Source organism: Dendrobium catenatum, unplaced genomic scaffold (genome assembly GCF_001605985.2).
Source record: "Dendrobium catenatum unplaced genomic scaffold, ASM160598v2 fragScaff_scaffold_113, whole genome shotgun sequence".
Classification (NCBI taxonomy): Eukaryota; Viridiplantae; Streptophyta; class Magnoliopsida; order Asparagales; family Orchidaceae; genus Dendrobium; species Dendrobium catenatum.
Genome location: NW_021318575.1, coordinates 34,553 through 57,890, shown reverse-complemented (window position 1 = coordinate 57,890; position 23,338 = coordinate 34,553). Strand labels below are relative to the sequence as shown.

At 34.0% G+C, this 23,338-nt stretch overlaps 1 protein-coding gene across 1 annotated transcript; it reads right to left on the bottom strand.

Moving 5' to 3' along the window:
* Window positions 1-14,057: 14,057 nt before the first annotated feature.
* Window positions 14,058-15,905, bottom strand: LOC110104925 (CBS domain-containing protein CBSX5). Its single transcript, XM_020834225.2, has 2 exons — window positions 15,490-15,905; window positions 14,058-15,039 (listed from the first exon to the last, which is right to left on the bottom strand). Exons 1-2 carry the CDS (start codon window positions 15,813-15,815, stop codon window positions 14,199-14,201), a joined length of 1,167 nt encoding a protein of 388 aa, XP_020689884.1. The 5' UTR covers window positions 15,816-15,905; the 3' UTR covers window positions 14,058-14,198.
* Window positions 15,906-23,338: the final 7,433 nt, after the last annotated feature.

Genomic DNA, 23,338 nt, shown 5'->3' with positions numbered 1-23,338 from the left:
ACAAGATTTAGACTATTTGACCCTTCAATTAATATCCCAAAGCTTCTAAACATGCTTCAAGCGTTTGATTTGGATTAATAAGACAATAATAATATCACTTTTGATATGATTGACTGTATCTTGTTGAAAAATTCAGTTCAACTATAAATTTGTTGCAATTGGAGTTCGATTTGTCATGAGATTCATGATTCATCAGATAAATATTCTAAAGACAACAAAAAAAATAAAAATTCACATTTTAGAAATGTAAATATATAAATATTTTATTATATATACGAATCCCCGCAAAATAAATTGATGTGAGTAAAGGTTGTTGCATTTTTTTTCAAATGAATGCGTGTTTGTATGAATATATAAATCTTCATATAAAATGATGGATACTAATGAATTGTCCACATTTTTTTTCCAAAAAACAAAGATATATTAAATCAAAAAAGGAAGTACAAGAGGCAGAAAGCCAAAAAAGCATAAGAAAATACAAAGTGAAGACAATCTGCGGGCTCAGTTATTGGCCGAGGCTCCCAGCTTCCCCAAAATCACACATGGACCATCCAATTTGGCAAAGAAAGACGCTAAGATATCCATCCAACCGAGCAAAAAAGCATCACCAAAGGTTGCCACCAGCATGACGACGAAGAAACGAGACACAGCCACATCATTGCACAATAAACCCACATCCCCCAAAAATGAAACATACACCAAAATATCATCCAGAGAAAGCAAAAGGGCAACAAGCACAATAAAGAAGAGGACTATCTACCTCTTCTGCCCCTACCACGAAACCTACCACGAGAGGCGACAGAAACAACAAGTCTATCACGAATCAATTTAGAATCATGATCAGGATCAGAACCTCCACAATACTTCCAAGAGAAATCAGAATCGGATTCAAGTTCAGACGTACACTGCAGCCAATAAATATGAGTCCTCACATCCAACCCAAAACTATTTCCCACATGGTAAACCAAAGCTTGGGGCTCGATCAAGTTCACTGGCACATTGACAAAGGCATTAGAACTAACCACCATTCCTTCCTTAGCATTTATACCACCTGCAACCAAATCACGACTACCAATATTCTGAGAAGACTCCATAGCAATATTAAAAACAGGAGAAGAAACTGTATTTGCACCCTCAACATCTCCATTAAGATTCACACAAACAGTCTGCATCAACATAGGATCCCCTACCCCCACCACAACAGGGGCAACATAATCCATCATTGGCTCAGAAACATAAACCCGTTCATAAAAAATATTAATCGATTCACCCAAGGGAAAATCAGCAACAACAACTAGATTAACCCCAGACACACCGTTCAAAATGGAATCAACTACAGGAACATTAATCTTTGTATTACCAGCAACATCCGCAGATGGCAAAATCATATCAACAATGGGCAAAGGTTCCACAGGCGGAACACAAGAGTATCAGACCCTTGCTCAATAGGAGTCACAACATAAACATCATCCTCAATAAAAGCAACGTTACAATCTAAACCCTGTTCCGCATCAACACAGAAGGGACAACAGAGTTCACAATAACAGGCGCAACATGTTTGGGAAAAACCTCAACAGGAGGTTCAGCAGTTTGGGGAAAAACAGCCGAATCCAAGGCAAAAACTTTAGGACGACACTCTCCCACAGCATGTCCGATACAACGACAAGCAACACAAAAATTAGGGAAAACATCCATCACAACTTGCTGGACATAACCAAGCTTATCTGAACCTAACCAAACTCTATCAAGGTATGATATAGTGATGTCCAACTCAACTAAAACACGAGCTAAAGACGGTCTAGACCCCAAAGAAGTAGTAGTATCGATTTTTATTGGCTTGCCAAAGAGAGAGGCCAAGCCATGAAGAATATGTGGGGAAAAAGATGAGGCCGCAGAAGCGGAAAAGAAACCCAAATCGGGATCACCGGCGACTCTACCCCGACATCAACAAGATGAGACCACTTGATAAGTTTCATATAACAATTAAAAACAAGATACGATCTATGGCAGAAAATGCTGCAGTAATCTAGGTCATTAGCAAGTTTGATAAGGACATGAGACGAATCCAACAAGGTAACCGAAATATCTCAATGAGCTTCTGCGGCCTCATCTCCAATGTTTCTCAAATGCCAAATAGGATTGTGAATAAAGAAGAATTTCAAATATAAGAGAATTTATAGTGATTTTGTGACCCACACAAATTTTATAAGATTTTAAATGAATATCTAATTAATGTCAATAAAATTACAAGATTATTAGTGAGCAAAAAAATGCCTGGAAGAAGAACATAAATGAAGAACTCTAGTTAAATGTGCACTCCTACTTAGGCTTCCATTTATTTATTAAAAACAGTATTTTAAGCTAAAAAAATACTTAATTTTTATTAATAAAATATTATTATTTATCCATTGTTACCACATAAAATAGGTTGAAATTAATTTGTCAATTTATCATTTTTTCAATTTCCTTTTAATAGTTTGAAGATGTTTTATAGAGTATTTATGAAAGAGAATTCATTATTAAATTATTTTGGATATTTATTAAAATATTTTAATCAAAATCTTGATTAGGTTGAATCTTAAAGTCTTTGGATATGCTTTAAAATTAGTGTAATACATAAATAATTAAGCTTACACAAATCCCAAAGCAGACCTAAAAGCTTTAAGATATATCAGGATCGTTTTTTTAGTAAGATATTTTGACATATTTTTTTAATTAAAAAATTTAAATCTATAAAAGAGAATCAATCCTTAGATATTCTAATACAAATATAATTTCAATAATTCAGCATGAGGAAAAATTTTAAAACACAACAATTAACCTACTAAGATGGCATAAATTATTTATGAGTTATTATATATATTTTTTATTTTATTTAAGCTTTGTTTGAGATGGCTTTCTTAATATATTTTAAAGAAGATTTCTTATAATTTTTTTTAAATTAAAAATTTTTGTATTAAAATTTTATTTTAGAAATCAATAAGAAATCATGTCAAATAAATCCTTAGCCATTAAAAAAAAAATTTCATGATCAACAAAATAGTACAATGTGTTCGAATTTTGGCCTTAAAGTCAAATTTATAAAAGCAACACACTATTTTATTAAAAAAAAACTGTTTTAATTGATGTAAAAATATGAAAAAAAATTGCCATATTACCCGTATTTCCTCCGTGATTGTAAGATGAAAATATTTTAATACTATTAGCATTGGATTCTCCAGCAATTTACTATTGTTCGCTGAAGAATGGTACCTTTCTTGTGCTGGAAAATTCAACACATCCACAATTGCATAATTATCATTACATATTTATATATTTTTTTAATTTACGGTCACAAAATAGAACCTCATTTAAAAGAATTTTTATTAGGTCTGGTGTCCTGACGTAGCTCTACGTTCGGACGCCAGTAAAATGGTGCCACATGCTCTTACTCTTTACCGCGCGGCCCAACGACCCAACCTTGAATTGTTATGTATTGACTGATTTGTGAAGACCGGGATATTGCTAGGTATTGCTCGATATTTCTCGGCAATAACGAGAAATACCATTATGTTAATACCAATACCAAGCAATACCGAGTAATATCGAGCTATACCACGGTTTTGCTAGGTATTGCTCGGTATTGCTATGTATTGATCTTGACAGAGCATTATTTCTCGTTATTGTCAAGTAATATATAGCAATACCGAGCATTGCCTAGCAATATCCGAACATAGCAATACCGGCCGGTTCCAGTCCGGGTCAGGCCTTCGGGCCGCACAGTAAAGAATAAGAACATATTGCGACATATTATTGACCTCCGGATATAGAGCTAGGTCCGGTGTCCCGGGACCTAATAAACGCCATAAAGTTAGGGCTTTAACTGCATATTTGAACACATGACTGGCCCACAAGATGTCAGCTGGCTAGAAGGCTAAAGACATGTTAATGATGACTCCCGAATCAAGTCTTTTTTTAATCACAAAAGACATTTTGCTATCAATGCAGTCTGACGACAACTGAATAATTTTATTTATTTATAAATTTTTTATATTTTATTGATTTTTTTTTATCTTGATATAACCTCTCATATTTATTTTCTTATAATTAATTAATTGAGCCATTCTTGCATAATTAATTTTAAATTTAAATTCATCAAAAAATATATGCTTTGATTAATCTAAACCATTAATATTTTACTCAAAATAATAAATGATTTCCTATATAATGAATACTCTAACAAATTGTTTCATTTGACTTTCAATAAAAAATTTCTTATTCTTGCTATTATTTAGCACAAAATATCTATAACTCAAAATATATATTTTTTAATTATAGGTTGAATGTTAACTCCATTAATTACATAATATGCAATGCTGACAACATGGACTTAAAAATATTTATATGCCTTCCATCTATTTAATATATAATGGGTCATCTCTATGAGAGGCCTATTATTTATTTCTACTAATCTATTATGCTATGGAATCCTAAGTACAAAAAAGTTATATTTAATTTTTTTTTTCATCTTATAAAATTCATCAATATTTATATTATCTAATTATCCTTTATGATCATTATGAATAGTTAAAATCAGATATCATAAACTCTTTTGGATTCATTTTGTAAAACATTAAAATTCATTAGAAGAATCATTCTTATTAGCCATAAATTAAGCCAATGTAAATCGATATAGTCATCTGTAATAAGCATAAGCTGTTTAGTTGCAAGTATTTAAAATGCAATTGAAATATTTATGGGCTGTTTAGATGCATGATTTATGCATGATTTTAGCAAGATTTATACTAAATCCAACGAAATAAGATTTGAGGACATATTGAACAATCTTTAAGGCTGAAAAAGCTCACACATTGGATCAACATATTTTAGTAGATTTTTTATGCATACCAGTTGATGATGTTGAAATTTTTTTATTTGAGAGAGAGCGATGGTTAATGTGTAGAGTTTTCAAATTAGTGTGTGATTGTTAATACATATAAACATATTAAACTTAGTCCAACATCAAATAGCTGAAAAATATGTTACTATTAAAATTTCAAGTGATTGGTCATTTCTCATAAACTTTATGTTTTGAGTGTAGGAAAAAAATTATCACTGATGTATTAAGTCCTACTTTGATCCCTTATTTACACTCTTTAATAAATTCCCTTAAGATTTTTATATATAATATACTCAATAGTTTTTTATAAAAAAAAAAAATATCATGTTTCTTTTGGCATGAGATGTTGCTTCATTCGCTTAACGATTTGCCTATCACATAGAAATCATTCAAGTATGCATAGATTTTGGCTTTTATTGTAGATATTATAAGTTGGCCTAACTTGATTGATCAAATCATGTTTATGGGCCTAAATTGGGCTAGATCGCTTTATTTGGCAAGCTGTCAATTACAAATTGGTGTAATTGGGCCGACAGTCCAAAACTAAATAAGTACTCTTCGAGTTTGAGCTTGGCATCTTGGTTGGATTCATCAGGTGTGGTCAGTCATTTTAGAATTGATCCGACTCACTTGTGTTTCAAAACTTCAATGGTGTATTGCAAAACTTCAATGGTGTATTGTTAAAATGGGCTCATCTATGAGTCAACCTTGTTGCGTCCTGGAGCTAGAGCATTCACGGCGGTAAAGAAATACAAAGTTGAACTTCCCAAATATACTTCAGGTTTTTAATTTGGACCCATTTGGGCTAGGATTGTGTCAAATTTGATGTCGTTGGGTTCGTCTTTTCGAGACGTTCAATTCGACTATAAGTTTGCTGAAATTGGAGTTTGTATGGTACTAGATTTAATTTCAGAAGTTTACAACTTCGTTTTGCTTTGAGATTCATGCCCAATCCAGATACTTTTTTTGATTCTATATCAAACCTCAAGTCAAATTTTTATTAGTGTTTTATGTTCCTATTTTTTTCATTAAAGATGATATGATTTTTTTAAAAAAAATTACTTAATGTTCAGTTTTTAGAAAATTAAGAATTCATGTAAAAAATGTTAGAAATTAGTTGTGATTTTAAATCCTTTTTTGACAAATTTATTTATTTATTTATTATATATAAAAAGATTTTATTCCATTGAAAAAAAAATGATACAATCAAGTCCAACAAAAAACCAAGCCAAAATTATAATTCTACAAACATAAAAAAAAGAGTCAGCAAATAAAGAATGAAGTAAAAGTCGGCCGGTTTTAGTCATTGACAAGATGCTTTCTGCAAACACCCAGACGTTAGGCAGAGACCATCTAGAAACACCCACCAATCAGATCAAGAGTAACCATCACCAATGGTTGCCAACAAGCCACGACTGACCAGGAGGTGAATAGAAAGTTGTCACATCATTGTCCGAACCACAAAGAAAAAATAACAACTGCAAAGGCAAGCCGGTTGGATTCCTCTAATAGAAAGAATTGCCATTATTTCTTTTTTAACAAATTTATATTTTATATAATGCGATTCGATTAGAGGAATCCAACCGGATTAAAATCATACCAGTTGAGTCTAAATGAGCTTATCTCAAGCACTCATAAACATAATTAAAATTTTATCGAGGTTAATTGATGGGCTAAACACCTCCAAATTTCACATGTTTGTTGTTGCAATGAGCATCAAAAAGAGAGAATTTAACAAGTTCAATATTGCTTAATTCTGAATTCGTGAAGGCAATAGTGCCCAAATAAAATAAAATAGATTCAGAGAAAATGTATTATAATTGTGTGCTGGATTGTTTATGGCTCTTCAAGAGATAAATAGAGCACCATCTCTAGAAATTTATAGGTATATTATATTCCTACATGACTAAGATTGATTTTAAATATAGAGAATTCTCAGACTAAGGCACAATTTGGGATGACTTTTTTACTGTTTTTTAAAACAGCATTTTAGTATAAAAATTAAAATTATGTGTTAAAAAATTATTTTAAGAAGCAGTAAAAAAACTGTCTTAAACGAAGCCTAAGAGAAGTCCAAAACTATAACCATCATTTGCAAACTTTTTTTTTTTTTTTAATTTTAGAACAGGGTATCCACTATCCACCTGCTTCCACCTCAGCTTATGAGGAGCTTGGCAGTGTGACTAATCCTTTGATGACCTAGAAGAGGCACCTACCATAATAACTTCCTGGCCCGCACTTATTTATGCTGCACTGAAGAGACCCTGCCGCTCAAGGGGAATCGAACGCGGGTCGAGGGTACCCAACCACACTCGCCCACCAACCAAATTAAGCAACTGCGGGTATCATTTGAAACCTCAGCAGTATGCTTTTAGAATCTCAACTGCCCCATACTCGTCCTTTATCTCTCTTGGTCACTTATTATTCCCTCCAACTTGGAGGATAATTGCACCGTCCACCTAATTAATGGATTTCGATGCCAAATTTTTTTTGACATCATTGATTGATGCCAACACTGATAAGAAGAAGACGTACTTTTTGACAAATAATATATTACAATTTGAGGTCTTGTCATATAAAGTAATGAGAAGAGGAAGCTAGAGGGCCAATCAGTCGCATTCTTTATTTTGGTTGAACAATTTGTGGGACAAAAATGAGGAAGTGGGATCTGATTGCCTTATGATTGACATAAATTGGCCCTATTAGGTATAATTTGAATTAGTTATTGATAATTTTGGTGTTGTTTGAATAATTGCAACAAGATAATTATCTTTTCTTTAATTTGCTGAATAAATAGTTTATTTTGTGAATCAATTATTTTTACGAATAGTTAGATGAATTTCGGGCACTTCGAGGCGTTTGATTTTGCTCTAAAAATTATGCTTGAATGCATGACATTTTGTAATCCAAATAAATAAAAGGTGGCTTGGCAATCCCTCAATAAGGAATCTCAATCATCATTTAAAAAGAGAATTACATTTCTTTATGTATATACACAAAAATTTACTAGTAGATTAAGGGTCTGGTGGGGGAGAGAATATTCTGTGCGGACACCGGATCGTCCAAAGACGAATTAAAGTGCGCTACATCACCCCGGTACGCAGCCGCGATACACAACAAAGGGGTGATGTGGCGCATTCTGCTTCTATGCGGACACCGAATCATCCAAAGGCGAATCAAAGTGCGCCACATCACCCCGGTACGCAGCCGCGATACACAACAAAAGGGTGATGTGACGCATTCTGCTTCTACTTCGGACGACGTCTGGTGTCCTCACATAATAAGTTTTTCTGGTGAGGATAGCTTTTTCACTATTTTATTTTTTAGACAACAACCACAATTTCATTCGATAGTTTTATTGCTTTCACAAAGCTTTTAAGAAATTTCTATGATGAAAAACTCTTTTTCACGATCTGAGTAATTAAATTATTATTTTTCACAATCAACTTTATAAAATATTATAGCAGTCGCAATCAATTACTAAAATGTTTCTGAAAAATAAGTACTATATAGTATATCATCGCTTGAGATGGACATGATAATTTGTTACTTCCTGATGAACAAGTCAGGCGGATGTCGAACATGAGCTATGCATAGCAATGATACCTCTTATGTTCATTCTTGGTATTAATTAGCTAGGGGTTAGTAATAATTATTTATTATATATGATCTCATTATAATCCGACATAGAATCGGCTGAAAATCAGATCATTCTTACTCCAATCAAACCCCATGTGGATGAGTTGTCATAATGTACTATAAGCTAAATTTGAGTAAGGAGCTCTCGATTGCATGCCTTCTATTTGTTTCTTTATCTATTTCTTTCTTAATTTAATCACATCATTAATTAAGCTAATATGGACAAATGTTATGCAAGTAATTAGAGCTCTTGATCCAAAATTAGGTGAACACTTTGCAAATTACTTTTCTTAAGACTCGCCTTTAATCAACTAACATGTGACACTGTTCCCTATGCCAGTTGGCTGCACACTTCAATCCCATTCGTGAAGTGATCTTTCATTAGATAATCATAAATGAATCTATACTTTACTTTTTTTTTTTTTTTTGAAAAAAAAATAATAATAAATTAACCATTTTCATTAATCATACAAATATTTATATGCTGATAAAAAATAAAAATTATAAGAAAAATAACAACGTCACAATGAAAATAAGAAAATATGACTCTATTCGAAATAATATAGAACTAGAAAATAATTGAATTACTAACTTTTTTTTTTAAGGATCAAAATAATCACTGACTATAAAAAATATAATTTGATCTTTTCATTCTTTAAATATGAATTAAATCAGTCCATTTATTGAATCTTTTATATCTCAATTTTAAAAAATAAGGAATTAAAATTAAACTTTTAAATAATTGAGGATCATTTAGATCATTATCTCAATATATACTTTCAACAAAAATAATAATAATCAACTAAAAATAAAAAAAAGTTTCCCAATAATTGATCAACAAAATAATTGAGAAATCCAATAATAAATAAAGTAATTGCATCATTGAATCAAAGAATTGATTGGGAATCATCTTCTCTAAAAATTATATTTAAAATATCAAAATAAATCCAACATTTAGAACTTGATTAACCAGCTAAGACCAAATCAAAAAAGAAACCGGGAATGTAATTTGGACATCCAAAAAAAAAAAAATTCTTCACTTTAAGAAATAAATAATCTCTCCTACATATTATGAAATCTACATTCCAGTCACATAGTGGTGAAATTATTCTGTGCATTCACCGGACTCCGTTCATAGGCGAATCAGATTGCTGCAACTCGCTTTTTAGCTATGTACCGATGCTGGTAGGGGTGTCAATATTTGACACGACACGAAAACCCGACCCGAACCCGACCCGAAAATTTCGGGTTAGGGTCAACCCGAACCCGAAACAGGTCGGGTTCGGGTTCAACATTTCGACCCGTTTCAAAAATCGGGTCGGGTTCGGGTTAACCCTTTGACCCGAAATTGACCCGAAAGTGACCTGATTTTGACCCGAAAACCCGATTTTGACCCGCCAACCCGAGATTGACCCGACTTTGACCCGATTTTGACCCGAAAAGAGGAGATTGACCCGTTTTTGACCCGAAAATTAGCAATTTTTTGGTTGAAAACGGGTCATTCGGGTCGGGTCGGGTTGACCCGGACCCGAAGTGGGTCGGGTTCGGGTCAAGGAAACCGACCCGTTTTTAAAAACGGGTCGGGTTCGGGTTGACCCGAATAGTGCCGGGTCAGTTTCGGGTTCCACCCGAACCCGACCCGTGACCCGAAATTGACACCCCTAGATGCTGGGTATCGTTATTTATCGAATGATGTGATTCATCCTAATTTGTCTCCGAACCATCGGTGACCTACACCAAATGAATATCTAATTCTTCTCTATTATGTTTGAATGCTTAACTGCCACCATCTTCTGCTCAACGTACATGTCTGATGGAACTGGAGAGGAGGAACTATGATTATCAAGATGTGCCATATTATTATTTTTTGTTATGTATCGATCCTGTATAAAGCTTTATAACATATGATATGATACATCCTAATTCACCTTAGGATGTTCAGGATAGAGAATAATTTCTCCTCACATTGACACAAATGAATATCTAATTCTTCTCTATTATGTTTGGACGCTCAACTGCATGTCACCATCTTCTCCTCAACATCTTCTGCTCAACGTACATGTCTGATTTTTTTTTTTTTTTGAACGGTGAGTATCGGTCCACTGTCACATCAGCTTATTATGCGCTTGATGATATCCACTAGTCTCCTCAGCTGACCCAGACGAGTAACCCACACCTAGTACATGTCTGACGGAACTGGCCGAGAGGAGGAACTGCAGAGGGACCGTCTACTTCAATGCTTTCGGTTTTCCAACATCCAATTATCATATGGAGTCTCACCTTTTAACTGGACAAAGCAGGTCCACCATAATTTCCAAAAAAAGCAGCAGGTCCACTATGGCCCTTAGGACCCTTACACGACGTGCTTTCCCTACATTTGAATAATAATAAAAAGCTAAAAGCATGATGATGTCTGTGGTCTCTTAAACTTGGCAAATTATTGCATCCGCTCATCTGACAGTTCGGATCTCTCTTTGTCTACACTAAAAGCGCAGGTACTGTAGCATACCTGCGCTTTACATGCGCTTTGCTGTAGATAGAGAGAGATCCGTTCTTTGTCAGGTGACCGGATGCAATAATTCGCCCTTAACTTTAGGTATCCTCTGGGATTTTAATTTTTTAGTTTTTAATTTTTAATTTTATTAATGTTATATTAATTATATTTTATTCAACTTAAATAAATGTATTTATACAGCACTTGCCAGCCAGCAAGGAAACAATGAATACAAAAGAGCATGAAAGTGATAGGTGATCGAAGCCTCGAAGGCACAATGATATGCATTGGTGACAGGCATTTGTGAAAATTAATTTTTTAAAATAATTTTAAATAATTTCATTAATTTTTAAAAATAAAAATATGCTAAAAAATAGATGTATTTTTTTAAAAAAATATTAAAATAATCTTTGTTGCGTCCAGTGCCCTCAAACATTCGCTTTGTATTGCCACTTAAGTTGCTGCCATGTAGCCATTAGGATGAGATACGTGTATATATATTTACAATGGATTGTTGAATAAACGTTACATGAGTTTTGCACAAAGATTTGGTTTTCCCCTATTTTTCCACCTAGGCCCTGTATTCGGAGATTTTATTCTCAGGCGGTGAAGCACAAGTGAAGGAAACAGAAGCCCTTTAATTAGAGGAGAAGCTTTGGCGGAACATGTCTACTGTCGTCGAGTTCCAAGCGGTAGATTCGACGTCATCTGATATCAGAACTGGCAAGATGTCGCCACGAAGGAATCGCCAACACCCCCTTCGTGACATTGTGGTTGAAGACCTGGAACGAGAAATCCAACGATTGCAACAAGAACGGGCAAGAAGAGATTGATAAGATGCGGACAGTCGTCAAGAAGAAGAAAATGTTAATCCGTTTCACCAAGAAACATCTAGTGGAGAAGAAGACATTCGCATGAGACAAATGCAAGGCCACCCACTTTTCAGAGATGATATCGGTATTAAGATCGAACTTCCATAATTTGAAGGAAGATTAGATTCTGATGAGTTCTTGAACTGACTGTATATAGTACAATGAATTCTTGACTTCAAAGATGTACATGCCGAGAGGATTGTTAAGCTGGTGGCCATCAAACTGAAGAAGAGCGCTTCCCTTTGGTGGGAAAATTTGAAGCATACCTGAGCATGAGAGGGTCGGAACAAGATCACAAGCTGGAATAAGTTGAAAAAAGAATTTCATCGTAAATATATCACTGATCAATATTGAGAAGATCAGTTCTTGAGACTACATCGCCTCCAACAATATCAACTCCCTATAGAGTATGTGGCGGAATTTGAGAAACTCTCGTTGAAATGTGACCTTAATGATCCGGCCGAAAACGCAATCACAAGATTCTTAGAGGGTCTTCAAACTACTATCGCTTATGTGATCCAACTACAACCCTATTGGACGCTTCAAGATGTAATCAATTTGGCACTTAAAGTTTAAAGGCAACATAAATTCCCTAAGCCAACACAATTCAAAACTAGAGATGCTTCTGGGGAAAAGACTCTACCGCCCCATTGGAGCAGAGAATCCACTTCACAAGAAAGGCCACATGGTTCGCAAGAAAATCTTCTAGGACGCCCCTGGGCAACCCTTCAACTCCTACAGGTGGAACAGATGCTCGGAAGTGCTTCAATTGTCAAGGATTCGAGCATATTGTGTCCAATTGTCCCACAGTGATTGAAGAAGATGAGGTGGTCTCCAACGAGCCCTCACAAGAAGAAATCAAACCAGCAGAAGCCAGGACCCCCACCGATCCTACGATCATTTGCGTGGATAATGGAGTCCTCCTAGCTCTTAGAAGATTGCTTAGTGGTCTAAAGGAAGAGCGGGCTCAGAGACAAAACCTCTTCCAAATGATTTGTACAATAAATAACCAGGTGTGCCAAGTCATTATGGATAGTGGTAGTTGTGAGAACGTTGCTTCTTGTATTATGGAGGAAAAATTGCAGCTGCAAACATAAGCTCATCCTCGACCTTACAAACTTTCTTGTATTCAACAGGGCAATGACATTGTATCTAAATGCTGCTTTGTTCAATTTTCTTTTGGTCAATTTAAAGATCAAGTGTTGTGTGACATACTTCCAAAGGATGCCTGTCACCAATTGTTGGGACGACCGTGGCAGTTTGACAGGAAGACCCTTCATGATGGAACCTCTAACACTTACACATTACTTCAAGATGGGAAACCAATTGTGCTAATGCCACTAAACACCAATCAAGGAGTACCATTTGATCAACATTTAATCAACCAAACCAAATGACAACATGCCATACAAAAAGCTGAAGGAGGTTATTCAACCTGAGATCCAGCCACTACTCAATGAATTTAAGGACATTTGGGCGGAGAAACTTCCCACCAGTCTACCACCTCTACATGACATACAACATGCTATGGATCTAGAGTCGGGAGCTGCCCTGCCCAATCAGCCCCATATCAGCTTAGACCTGACAAGCACACTGAACTAAGGCGTCAAGTGGGGAGTTATTAACAAAAGGGTTCATCCGACCTAGTTTCAACCTTTGTGCTATACCGGCGATGTTAGTGCCCAAGAGCGTAGGACGGACACAACTCTACGTCCGAAGGTGAATCAGATGCAACAACGTCAGTGATACCAAGCCGCGGTGCACATAGAAGAGGTGATGTAGCGCATTATAGTTGATATCCGCTTGACATTCGACGTACTCACAAAAATAATTAATCCTGAATTCTAGTCTCACATATAAATTGTGCAAGTATTTGAGTCTCGGAGACTAAAAAAAAAAAAACTTGGTAATGATTGAATTCGCTCACAATCTAAAAATAATAATAATAATTGAATACACAATCAAGGCTGTAAGCCTGCAAGCCAATAACTATAGACTGCGTACATAAAGTGGCAAATCTGTACACATTTAATACCTTATCAGAGAGAGCTCCATAACTGCACGAGCTTATATATTTATTAGCTCCCATTTCTCAATTCTATTTGCAATATTACTTGAAAACCAATAATCCCTTAAATAAAGCGGTGAGCCTAACAAGCACAAACCCAAAACAAGTTCAACATTCTCCTTTACTTGAAATCCAAACGCAAAATTTAAATTTGAAGGAGATTAATCGAGAGAAAAGCTTAGAGGGAGTTCTCATGGAAAATAACAATAGAATTCTCGAACTCCCACTTCCCTCTCTCCTTCTCTGTTAGACGAGCTCTTCAGCCTGAACTAGCTGTTCACGGAAAACCTCGAGAATATCGCGAAACACAACAATGCCGACGAGGCTGTAGTCCTCCTCCACCACCCACACATACCCGACACGGTGCGCCAATGCCTGCACCATGACAGCTACCAGCGAGCTCCCCGGATGACAAACAATGGCCTCCTCCGACCTACGCCCCATCCTCGCTGAGTAGCTCCCCATCCACCTGGCCCTCCTTGGTCTCCTTAGTTTCTCCCCTTCTTCGTCGGAAGAAGAGGAAGCCGAATAAGTCGAAGACGATGAAGAAAACATTGGTGGCGAGAGCTCCCCTTCCATGAGCTCCAGCATCCCCTGCATTCCCTTTTCCTTCAGTATGGACTTCACAGTCCGCACGGCAGCGTCTGGCGGGGAGGCGCACCAGTCAATATAAGCCATGAGATCGCCGGCTGAGAGGGCGGCGATGGCGGCGGCAACGGATTCGTCGCAGCCGGCGAGAGTAGAAGGGGAAATTTCGCCAATGAGCTTGTGGTCGTCGGTCACCACCGCAACCGAGGTTTGGTCGACGAGCGCGCGGCGGATGAGAGGCAGGAAGGAAAGGGCGGCGTCGTGGTAATGGACGGAAAGCACATCGGCGGAGCGGACGAGGCCAAGCTCGGTCACGGAAAGGGCGGCAATGGGGGAGAAGATCGCGATTGAGTTGAAGAAGAAGCGGACGAAGTCCTCCTGCGTCAACCAGCAGAACTCCCCCGAGCTGCCGCCGAGCTTCTTGCGGCCTGCGACTGAACGAATGGGGACCCAGAGGATATGCGCACCCTCCAGGAGTAGGTTCAGAGCATCAAGAACTCTGTTCATAGAAAAAAAAAAAACAACATTTGGATTTTTATTAAAAGAAGCAGCTTTCAGATGAAACAACTTTGACAAAACGAATTGGAAAAAAATATAATGATCCGCTTATACATAACCTAAAACCAGGAGATTATGCACAGAATCCTTATTCTAAGATGCAAAATTTGGAAAACAAGTTAAAAGAAAAACATGTTCAGTTTATGGAAGTGGCCTTGATGAATCATAGATCTCCCTTAGGACGGAGGAAGAATCTCAACCACTTCATTTAAAAAACATTTTAGGGGGAAAATCGCATCCGTGACATCCAATCACAACCAGAACTAATCTGGGAAGAAAAGAATTTTACCGCGTAAATAGGTTATCCGAACTTAGTAATAAACCGGATTCGGAATTCTATCAACTCCGAAATTCAATCAAAGCACGGTCAATGCTTAGGCCAAAATAATACCTTGAATGCGACTCGACACGGCGCATGAGGGCAGCCATCCCCTTAGAGAGAAGGGCGGAGATGGGATTCTTGAGGGCGGCGACCGGCGACGAGATGTTCTCCTCCGCGCAGAGATAACAGAGAATGTCCACCATGCAGAGTTTTCCGGCAAAGGCCTTCTTCACCGGTGCCGATCGCTCGGAGGTCCACACGCTAACATAGGTATCACCGCATTGCTTGAGGGCAAGGAGTGCTTCGCCGACTGTGGAGGAGATCGGTAGCGCTCTCAGAGCTGGTTTGCCGATGCAGAGATCGGATACCTCATAAGACATAAACTTCACTGCCATACACTAGATGAATGTAAGGCTAAACCCTAAGAAGATTTCTCTGGGATAGAGAAACTGGCCGGAGAACGATGAAGTCGAGAGAAATGAGAAGTAGCCAACTCGCTGGGTTTTAAAGGAGCAGAGGCATTTATTTATAGAAGGGTAATTTTGAGGGAGGAGCATCTAAGAAAAATAAAATGTTATAATGTTTTGTTATTTGAATTCTTTGCTTTTATATACTATATAATTTTTTTAATACAATTAAATTTCAAAAGCAAATATTATCAAATTAATTTGTAATAATTCAATTATATTTAAAATATAATAAATGATATATAAAATTAAGAATATATGTAATAAATTATTTCTATTATGTTATAAAACAAAATAAAATATTCCTTTTTTTTCAAATAAGAACTTAGTTTTCTTGCTGAATTAATTTATACAAATCTTATTAATATTTATATTTTGATGCTCATTATTAAAAAACTATAAGAATTAAGGGATTTTAATTTTTAATTATAAGCCAGCTTAAAAGTTAGCATACTAAAATAGAACTTTAAATTTGCTATATTAAATTTTATTTAATTTCCAGTAAAAAAATGGTTATTAATAAAATAAGAAAATAATATGTAAGAACAAGTAGGAGCCATCTATTATCAAGTTAATTTCCCAAAAAAAAAAAAAATCTATTATCAAGTTGCTGATTAATACATAGTTTTTATTAAATAAAATCAATTATGATGATTAGCTTTTATGGAGATTGATTATCAACTAGAGGAAAAAGCAATTGAAGAGCGAATGAAGATGTATGATTTTGCTGCTATTATTTCAACGATGTGGATGGAGGGTAGAAGTGACAAGATGAGTAATAATGATGATTGATTGGTGATAAAAAATTGGCATTCATTGCTCTTGGATAAAAATGTGTGGTGATCAAGGATGATGATATAAATATTATAGGGAGCCATTGCAAGTATATGAGATAGCAACAAAAATGATGGACGGCAAGGATGGCGATCTTAAGAGGACGTATTTTGATGTCCTAAAATTTAATTTGGAAGAATTAATTTTTTTTTAAAATTTTTTTTATAAAGAACATCAGAGTTATCTAACTTCATTTATCAGAAATAAACAACAAAAAATAAATTTAGTATTCAAAAAATATATACATACATCTATATTCATTTCTCTAAATATCATATATACTACTCAGGATTTATACAATCATATCATAAATACTCTGTCCTATGTACAAAAATATAGCTAAAATAAATAGAACATGAACCTGAAGGAATCCTGATCAATCTCATACTCCTACTATCTTGTCATGACCTGAAATTATTTAACCATATATAATTAGCTCAAGAGCCCATTAAGTAAAAAATCCTATAATTGAACTCAACACAAGGTAAATGAGTAATACACATGTCAGTAGTCAAATCATAATAATAATATTTATGTAATCATGAATATGTGCAAAAACAGTAAAGCTCATATACAATAGCAATATAATTTATAAACATTAAAATAATATGGTATGTAAGCTAGTAGATTAGTATGAATGTCAAATTTATAAACCAGGCGTTGTATCAGTATTATCAATCAATAAAAAATCATATAAAGTGGTAAAATCAAAGCATGGATAAAGACTGTCAAAATTATATCAATATAGTAAAATTACATAATTATGTATACATGCTATCCAATTATTATATATAAATATTAAATAAGTATCTTAATCATATGCTCAATATGTCACACTAAACAAGTAAGAAGTTATGGCTTAATCAATATTTTTTTAGTATCGAATCAATGTCAGTAAACTGCTGGCTTAGTAAATAGAGTCATCACTCTTTACTCATCGGCGCAATAATCATCTCCTTATAACTCACAATCAATATATCATATGAATCGGTCGAGGATAACACCAAACTACATATTTAAAGAAAAGTCTGTTGGTCCACCATCATGTACAAGTCAATCAGTATCTAGCCAACATCAGGGAATAATTAGTTTTTACTTATTTTTTCTCACACACATTATTATCACATTATCATACTAATAATATAGTGATCAGCTATTATTCAACCACATATCCACACTCCTTTTTAATGCACTAGTAAATCAAATATAATTAGGCTTAATTTAGAAAGTGCCAAAATGACCTAATTATATGCAATAGAAAATCATAATAAGAAAAGTTCACATTTCATAAATTTATCAAATTACTAGAGATTGTATGCAATAATATTCTAAAACTTTAATTGAATTAAAGCAATATTTTTAGATGTTAAAATAAATATCTAAATTGATAAAAATTGTTATATTTTCAAAATTACCATGTGAAAAATCTTAAATAAATTATCAAAACATTCATAATCTAAAACTCTATAACATAGAAGTTATGCGTAAAAAGTTTTACCAATATAAAATCATCCTCATTTTTCGGTAATAATAATAATAAAATTTGATAAAAAAATATCAAAAACATAAAATTTTCAAAAAAAAATAGGGTAATAATTCCTTGCAGCGAGACTACTAAATCTCTTAAAAGGATTACCGGGTGCCAAAAATATCACCATAACCTTCAAATCTATTTTTTTTTCTCTAGATATCTCCTCACTTTCTTTCTTAATTTCCTAAATCATTTCTTTGTTAGCCTAATTTAAAAAGCAGAATGGCTTTTTAATGATTTATGATAATTGAATTAGATATTTAGGAATATTTAATTCAAGAAAAATTAATAATATAATATTAATATAATTATATAATTTAATTAATTTTCATTTTAAAATTTATATAATTTTTTAAGGACATAAAAAATTATAATTATAATCCATAAAATAGTTTATTTTATTTAAAAATTTTTGGTGAAATAAGTTTGTAAAACGGATACCTAACGGCCGGTCTCAAAATTTTCACTTATACTGACATGTGTCAATTTCTTAAGAATTTGCACCTGTGCCAAAAAATTATGAAAGTATTCATGTAATTAAAACATTACATTATCTATGCTATGAAAAAAAAGGATTTATGATTTGGACCTATATTGACTCTAGATAAAAATTATTTAATTGAATTAAAATAAGAGCTATTATAAGTATGATGACAATAATTTTTGAAGTAGGGATACTGATGGTGGTTTGATAATAACACATGTAGGGGTGAATTATGATAATGAGGATGCTATGGCATTATAACATATCATGTTGGTATGAGTGATCATGTTGAGAAAGAATGAAAAGAGGATGTATGATGAGGAGCAAAGAGAGGATATTATAGTTGCAAGTGTGGTATCTTAATCCTTAATGTCATATCAAGATGCCATGATTGCAAGATATAAACAATGATGACAATAAGATGATGTCGTTAGTTAATGGCATTTGAATGATGTTATCACCATGTTATTGGTTTCAAACATTAAATAAAAGGTGTGAAGTGAGAGCGGACCCTTTATTGAAAATTTTAAAAATTTAAAAAAGCAACGAAAGCTCTCCGTCAATGCCGACTACAAATTCAGAATGTCAACCAAAAAATAAAAAGATAAATTTAAAATAAAGAAATCAATTCTTCATAATTGAACTCACTAACTTTATGGATGCCATGCAAAAAAGAAACTACCAACTTCATGAATGTCAAGCAAGAAACCGATGAAACTCAATAGAAAATTATCCTCTTTTTTTTTTTTTAATTGTAATTATATTGCATTTGACTTAAATATCAAGATGTTATCATATTTTAGATGTTAATGAATGAAATTGAGTTCTACTTAAGGAAATTTCTTTATTCTTAGTTTAATGTATAAACCCCACGTTGAATCTCAAGCATATACATCTCATTCTATTATAAACCCTAAATCACTTATATGAGCTTTCGACCTGCTCAATAGTTGTAAGAAACAATCATAAACTCATAGCTCCACACTTCATTGCAAAACTTAAACCTTCATCAACCATCTCTTTATGCCTACATGCATCTCTTCATACTTATTGTTGATTAGATAATCGATATATATATATATATATATATATATATATATATATATATAATATATATATATATATATATATATACATTTATGCATACATTTTTTATATGATTTGCAACATACTGTTCTCTTTTACCTTGCATTGATTTCAGTTGTAATATTTTGTTTACTTGCTTGACTATGTACTAATTATGTAGTTTTACATTATTTATAATAAATGCAAGGATCCTATGATATGAGGCTCTGGATAACATATATATATTTTTGGATGTTCACAAGAAATTGATAAACTCTAATTAAATGCTTAAATGAAAGACATATTCAATTCTTTCAATAAAGATTCTGGGGAGTTGACATGACTAGTCAAGCATATATATCCTGAGTAAATTATATAATAATTGAGCAGCTAAAGTGCTAAACTACTGGGAGGGCTATGATATAGACTAAGATCTATTTAGGCCATACCTAGGAAGATCAACCTAGACCATCCTTATTTAAAAAAAAAAAAATATTGGTATAAGCAGAAGTGTTATTATGCAAACTAGGAATTATTTAGGAAATACCTAGGTATATCGTTCTAGACCATCATTATTAAAATAAGTTTGGGTATGGAACTTGATGTTGGTACCATTCTCAATATTTAGTGAATAATGTCATATTAAGATGCTTTTGAGTTACATATAGAATGGAGTGCATGATGGAGGCGAAGATATAAGTCATGTTACTAATTGAATAGAAAAGAGGTTTATGTCGAATAAACTGTTGTTTGTGTTGATTTAGATGAAGACTACATAACTATTATCGTTTTACTCTTTAGTTTGCTCAAACCAAATTTATCACTAAATAATGGAAAAATGATATCTAATTAATTAAGTCTTTTTTGGCTTGCTAACTATAGTCGCTCGATTATGATCCTCCAATCTTTATCGTCTAACTATAATCATACAATAACCATCACCTAACTATGATTCTTCAAACACTATCGCTTGATTACAATCCATTGATCACCATCCTCTGACTTTGGTCCATGGACCATCAACACCAAATTATGGTCATTTAATCACCGTCACTCAATACTGCTCCATATTAGGATTAGATTATGAAGTTTTTTTTCATAATTACTTTGGCTCAAATATATAAATAGAGCCCTATGGGGTGTTGTTGAACGTATGAGAGGATGAGAGAGCTCATTGTAACTCCATATTGTTCTCCAATTTAGTGAAATCATCTTCCCCTCCCTGTGGATGTAGGCATATTCGTCAAACCACATAAATAGCCATATTTATTATATTTGTGTTGTGTGATTTTGTTTCCGCTATAATTGTTTGCACAACAATTACAGCTTTATTGATCGACAAAATTGGACTCCATAAAAAACAAACAATGAAAAAGGCATACAATAGCAAAAGATAATTAACTTAAGGAGCTGCTTTCTGCAACAAATAAACCAAAGAAAATTGTGAAAAATTCTACACAAAATCAAAGGGTGAAAAAGAGTAAGGCTAAGCTTGACGTTAGCGAGTATTTATAAATATGTTTATATGGAAATAAGAGTTTACATAAACATAAATGATTCATGATGTTCTATGCATCATAAGGAATGCATGCCATATGAAAGTATTAGTGGTGTTATATAACTAAAAAGTGAATGCGTCGACTTGTAAGTAAAAATTGATTATTATATTAAAGCCTCACAAAAGGTTGATTCATGTAGAGCCTCACTTAGGAGAGCAAATTGGCAAACTTACCTATATATATTGAAAGATATAGGGTAGGTGTTATCTCTGATAATGAAGGTCGTAGGCCAAAAATTGATGTATTAATTTGTTTACTCATGCAATTTTCGGTGGTGCATATTATATTATGTGGTTAGTTAATTGATGATAGGATAATGACTTTTATATGATATGTAGAGGGATAGCAAATAAGCAAGAATTTGAAATGAAAAATGCTAAAATGAATGATGAGCCTTGGTTTTCTTTTAATGATTTATTGTTATGAATGCATGGATTATTCATTAAAATATTCAAATAGGGAAATTAAGATCTTATACAATTCATGTTGAATATTATTGATGGTTATATTCATGAAAATATATATAGCCACAAGGCGCAGTCGATCAACCATCTCCAACCCTCACCGTCGATCCGTCACTGTCGAGCACCACCTGTCGCCACCGACCATCACCCACCATCAACAACCCCCACCGCTGGCCACAGCCGAGTACCACATTCACCCCCACCATCATGGACCACCAACGCCACCTGCCGCCGCCCAGCACTACCATTGTCTGTCACCGGCCACCACCGCCACAGTCGGCCACCACCACTACTGCCCGCCACCTCCGTTGCTCACCAGCCACCCCTGTGCACCACAATCAGACGCCCCTAGCTAGGGCTGTCGAAATCGGGCCAAGGGTTAGGTTCATGTCCAACCTAGAACTGACCCAGCACTGTACCCGAACCTGACCTATTTTTGCAAACGGATCGATTTTTTGGACCGGAATCCGACCCACTTAGCGTATGTTTTACTAAATTTTTTTTATTTAATTAGATTTATTTAAACTTAAATCAAATTAAGATAAAACTTGCTTCAATCAATTTAAAATAAACCAAGTTTAATTTAGTTTGAGCTACATGATTTATTATTTTTTGAAAATAGCATTTACTTATTTCATAACAATCTTTTAAAACCCTCCTAAATTAATTAAAAAACGGGTCATATCATGTTGCTTTCAGGTTTTCGGCGGATTCGTGTCGTATTTTTAGGCCGTGTCAAATATTGTCACCCCTAGCCCTAGCCATCTCCCATCTAATTTCCACCATCACTCTGCTTATGTGAATTTTCAGTTAGCTACCACTATCATCTTTGTACTTTTATTTTACTTTAAGCTAAACAAAAAAAAATTAATATAATTATTTTAAGCTCATTCAAATAATTATAAAATGTTCTTTTTAAATTAAATTTATTTTATATAGTGTTCTTTTATAATACATTTATTTTTTTTTCAACCAATCAGAGAGCCAAAAAAAACTTATTCACAACTAATATTTTATTAAAATGTATTGGTGAGCATGCGGCGAAGCTCTTCTACTATACTCATTTTTTTAGATATTTAGGTCATTTAAGGCAAATTCATACACACAAAGCATACACATAGACTCGAATCATAGACCTCTTAGTTGGAATCCCAAGATCTCAACCAATAGGCCAAGAAGAGTTGTGTCTACTTTACTCTTTATTGGAGTATCTCGACCACGTAAGCAGATCATCCACCGAGACTGTTCGTAGTTTTAATCTAATTGTCCGTGTGTTGTACCCATGTGAATAAGCATCCCTAGTCGAAGGTTCTTCAATATGATTTAATAAGCGTAGTTTATTTTCATTTATTGGTTGAAAATTTTGACTATAAATTAAAAAAAAAAAGTTCAAAATTTTTTTATATTGATTTTATCTTAATAGTTTAAATATATTAATACATAGATATAGGCAGCTCACCTTATTTCTAATATAATAAATTAAAACTTTCATATAGCTTAAAGCCGCTTTCATC

Excerpts from the sequence above, each read along its gene's own strand:
- LOC110104925 (XM_020834225.2), bottom strand. The coding sequence starts at position 15,815 with ATGGCAGTGAAGTTTATGTCTTATGAGGTATCCGATCTCTGCATCGGC. Across the intron at positions 15,040-15,489 it reads CGTGTCGAGTCGCATTCAAG|AGTTCTTGATGCTCTGAACC; the intron begins GTATTATTTTGG and ends TTCTATGAACAG.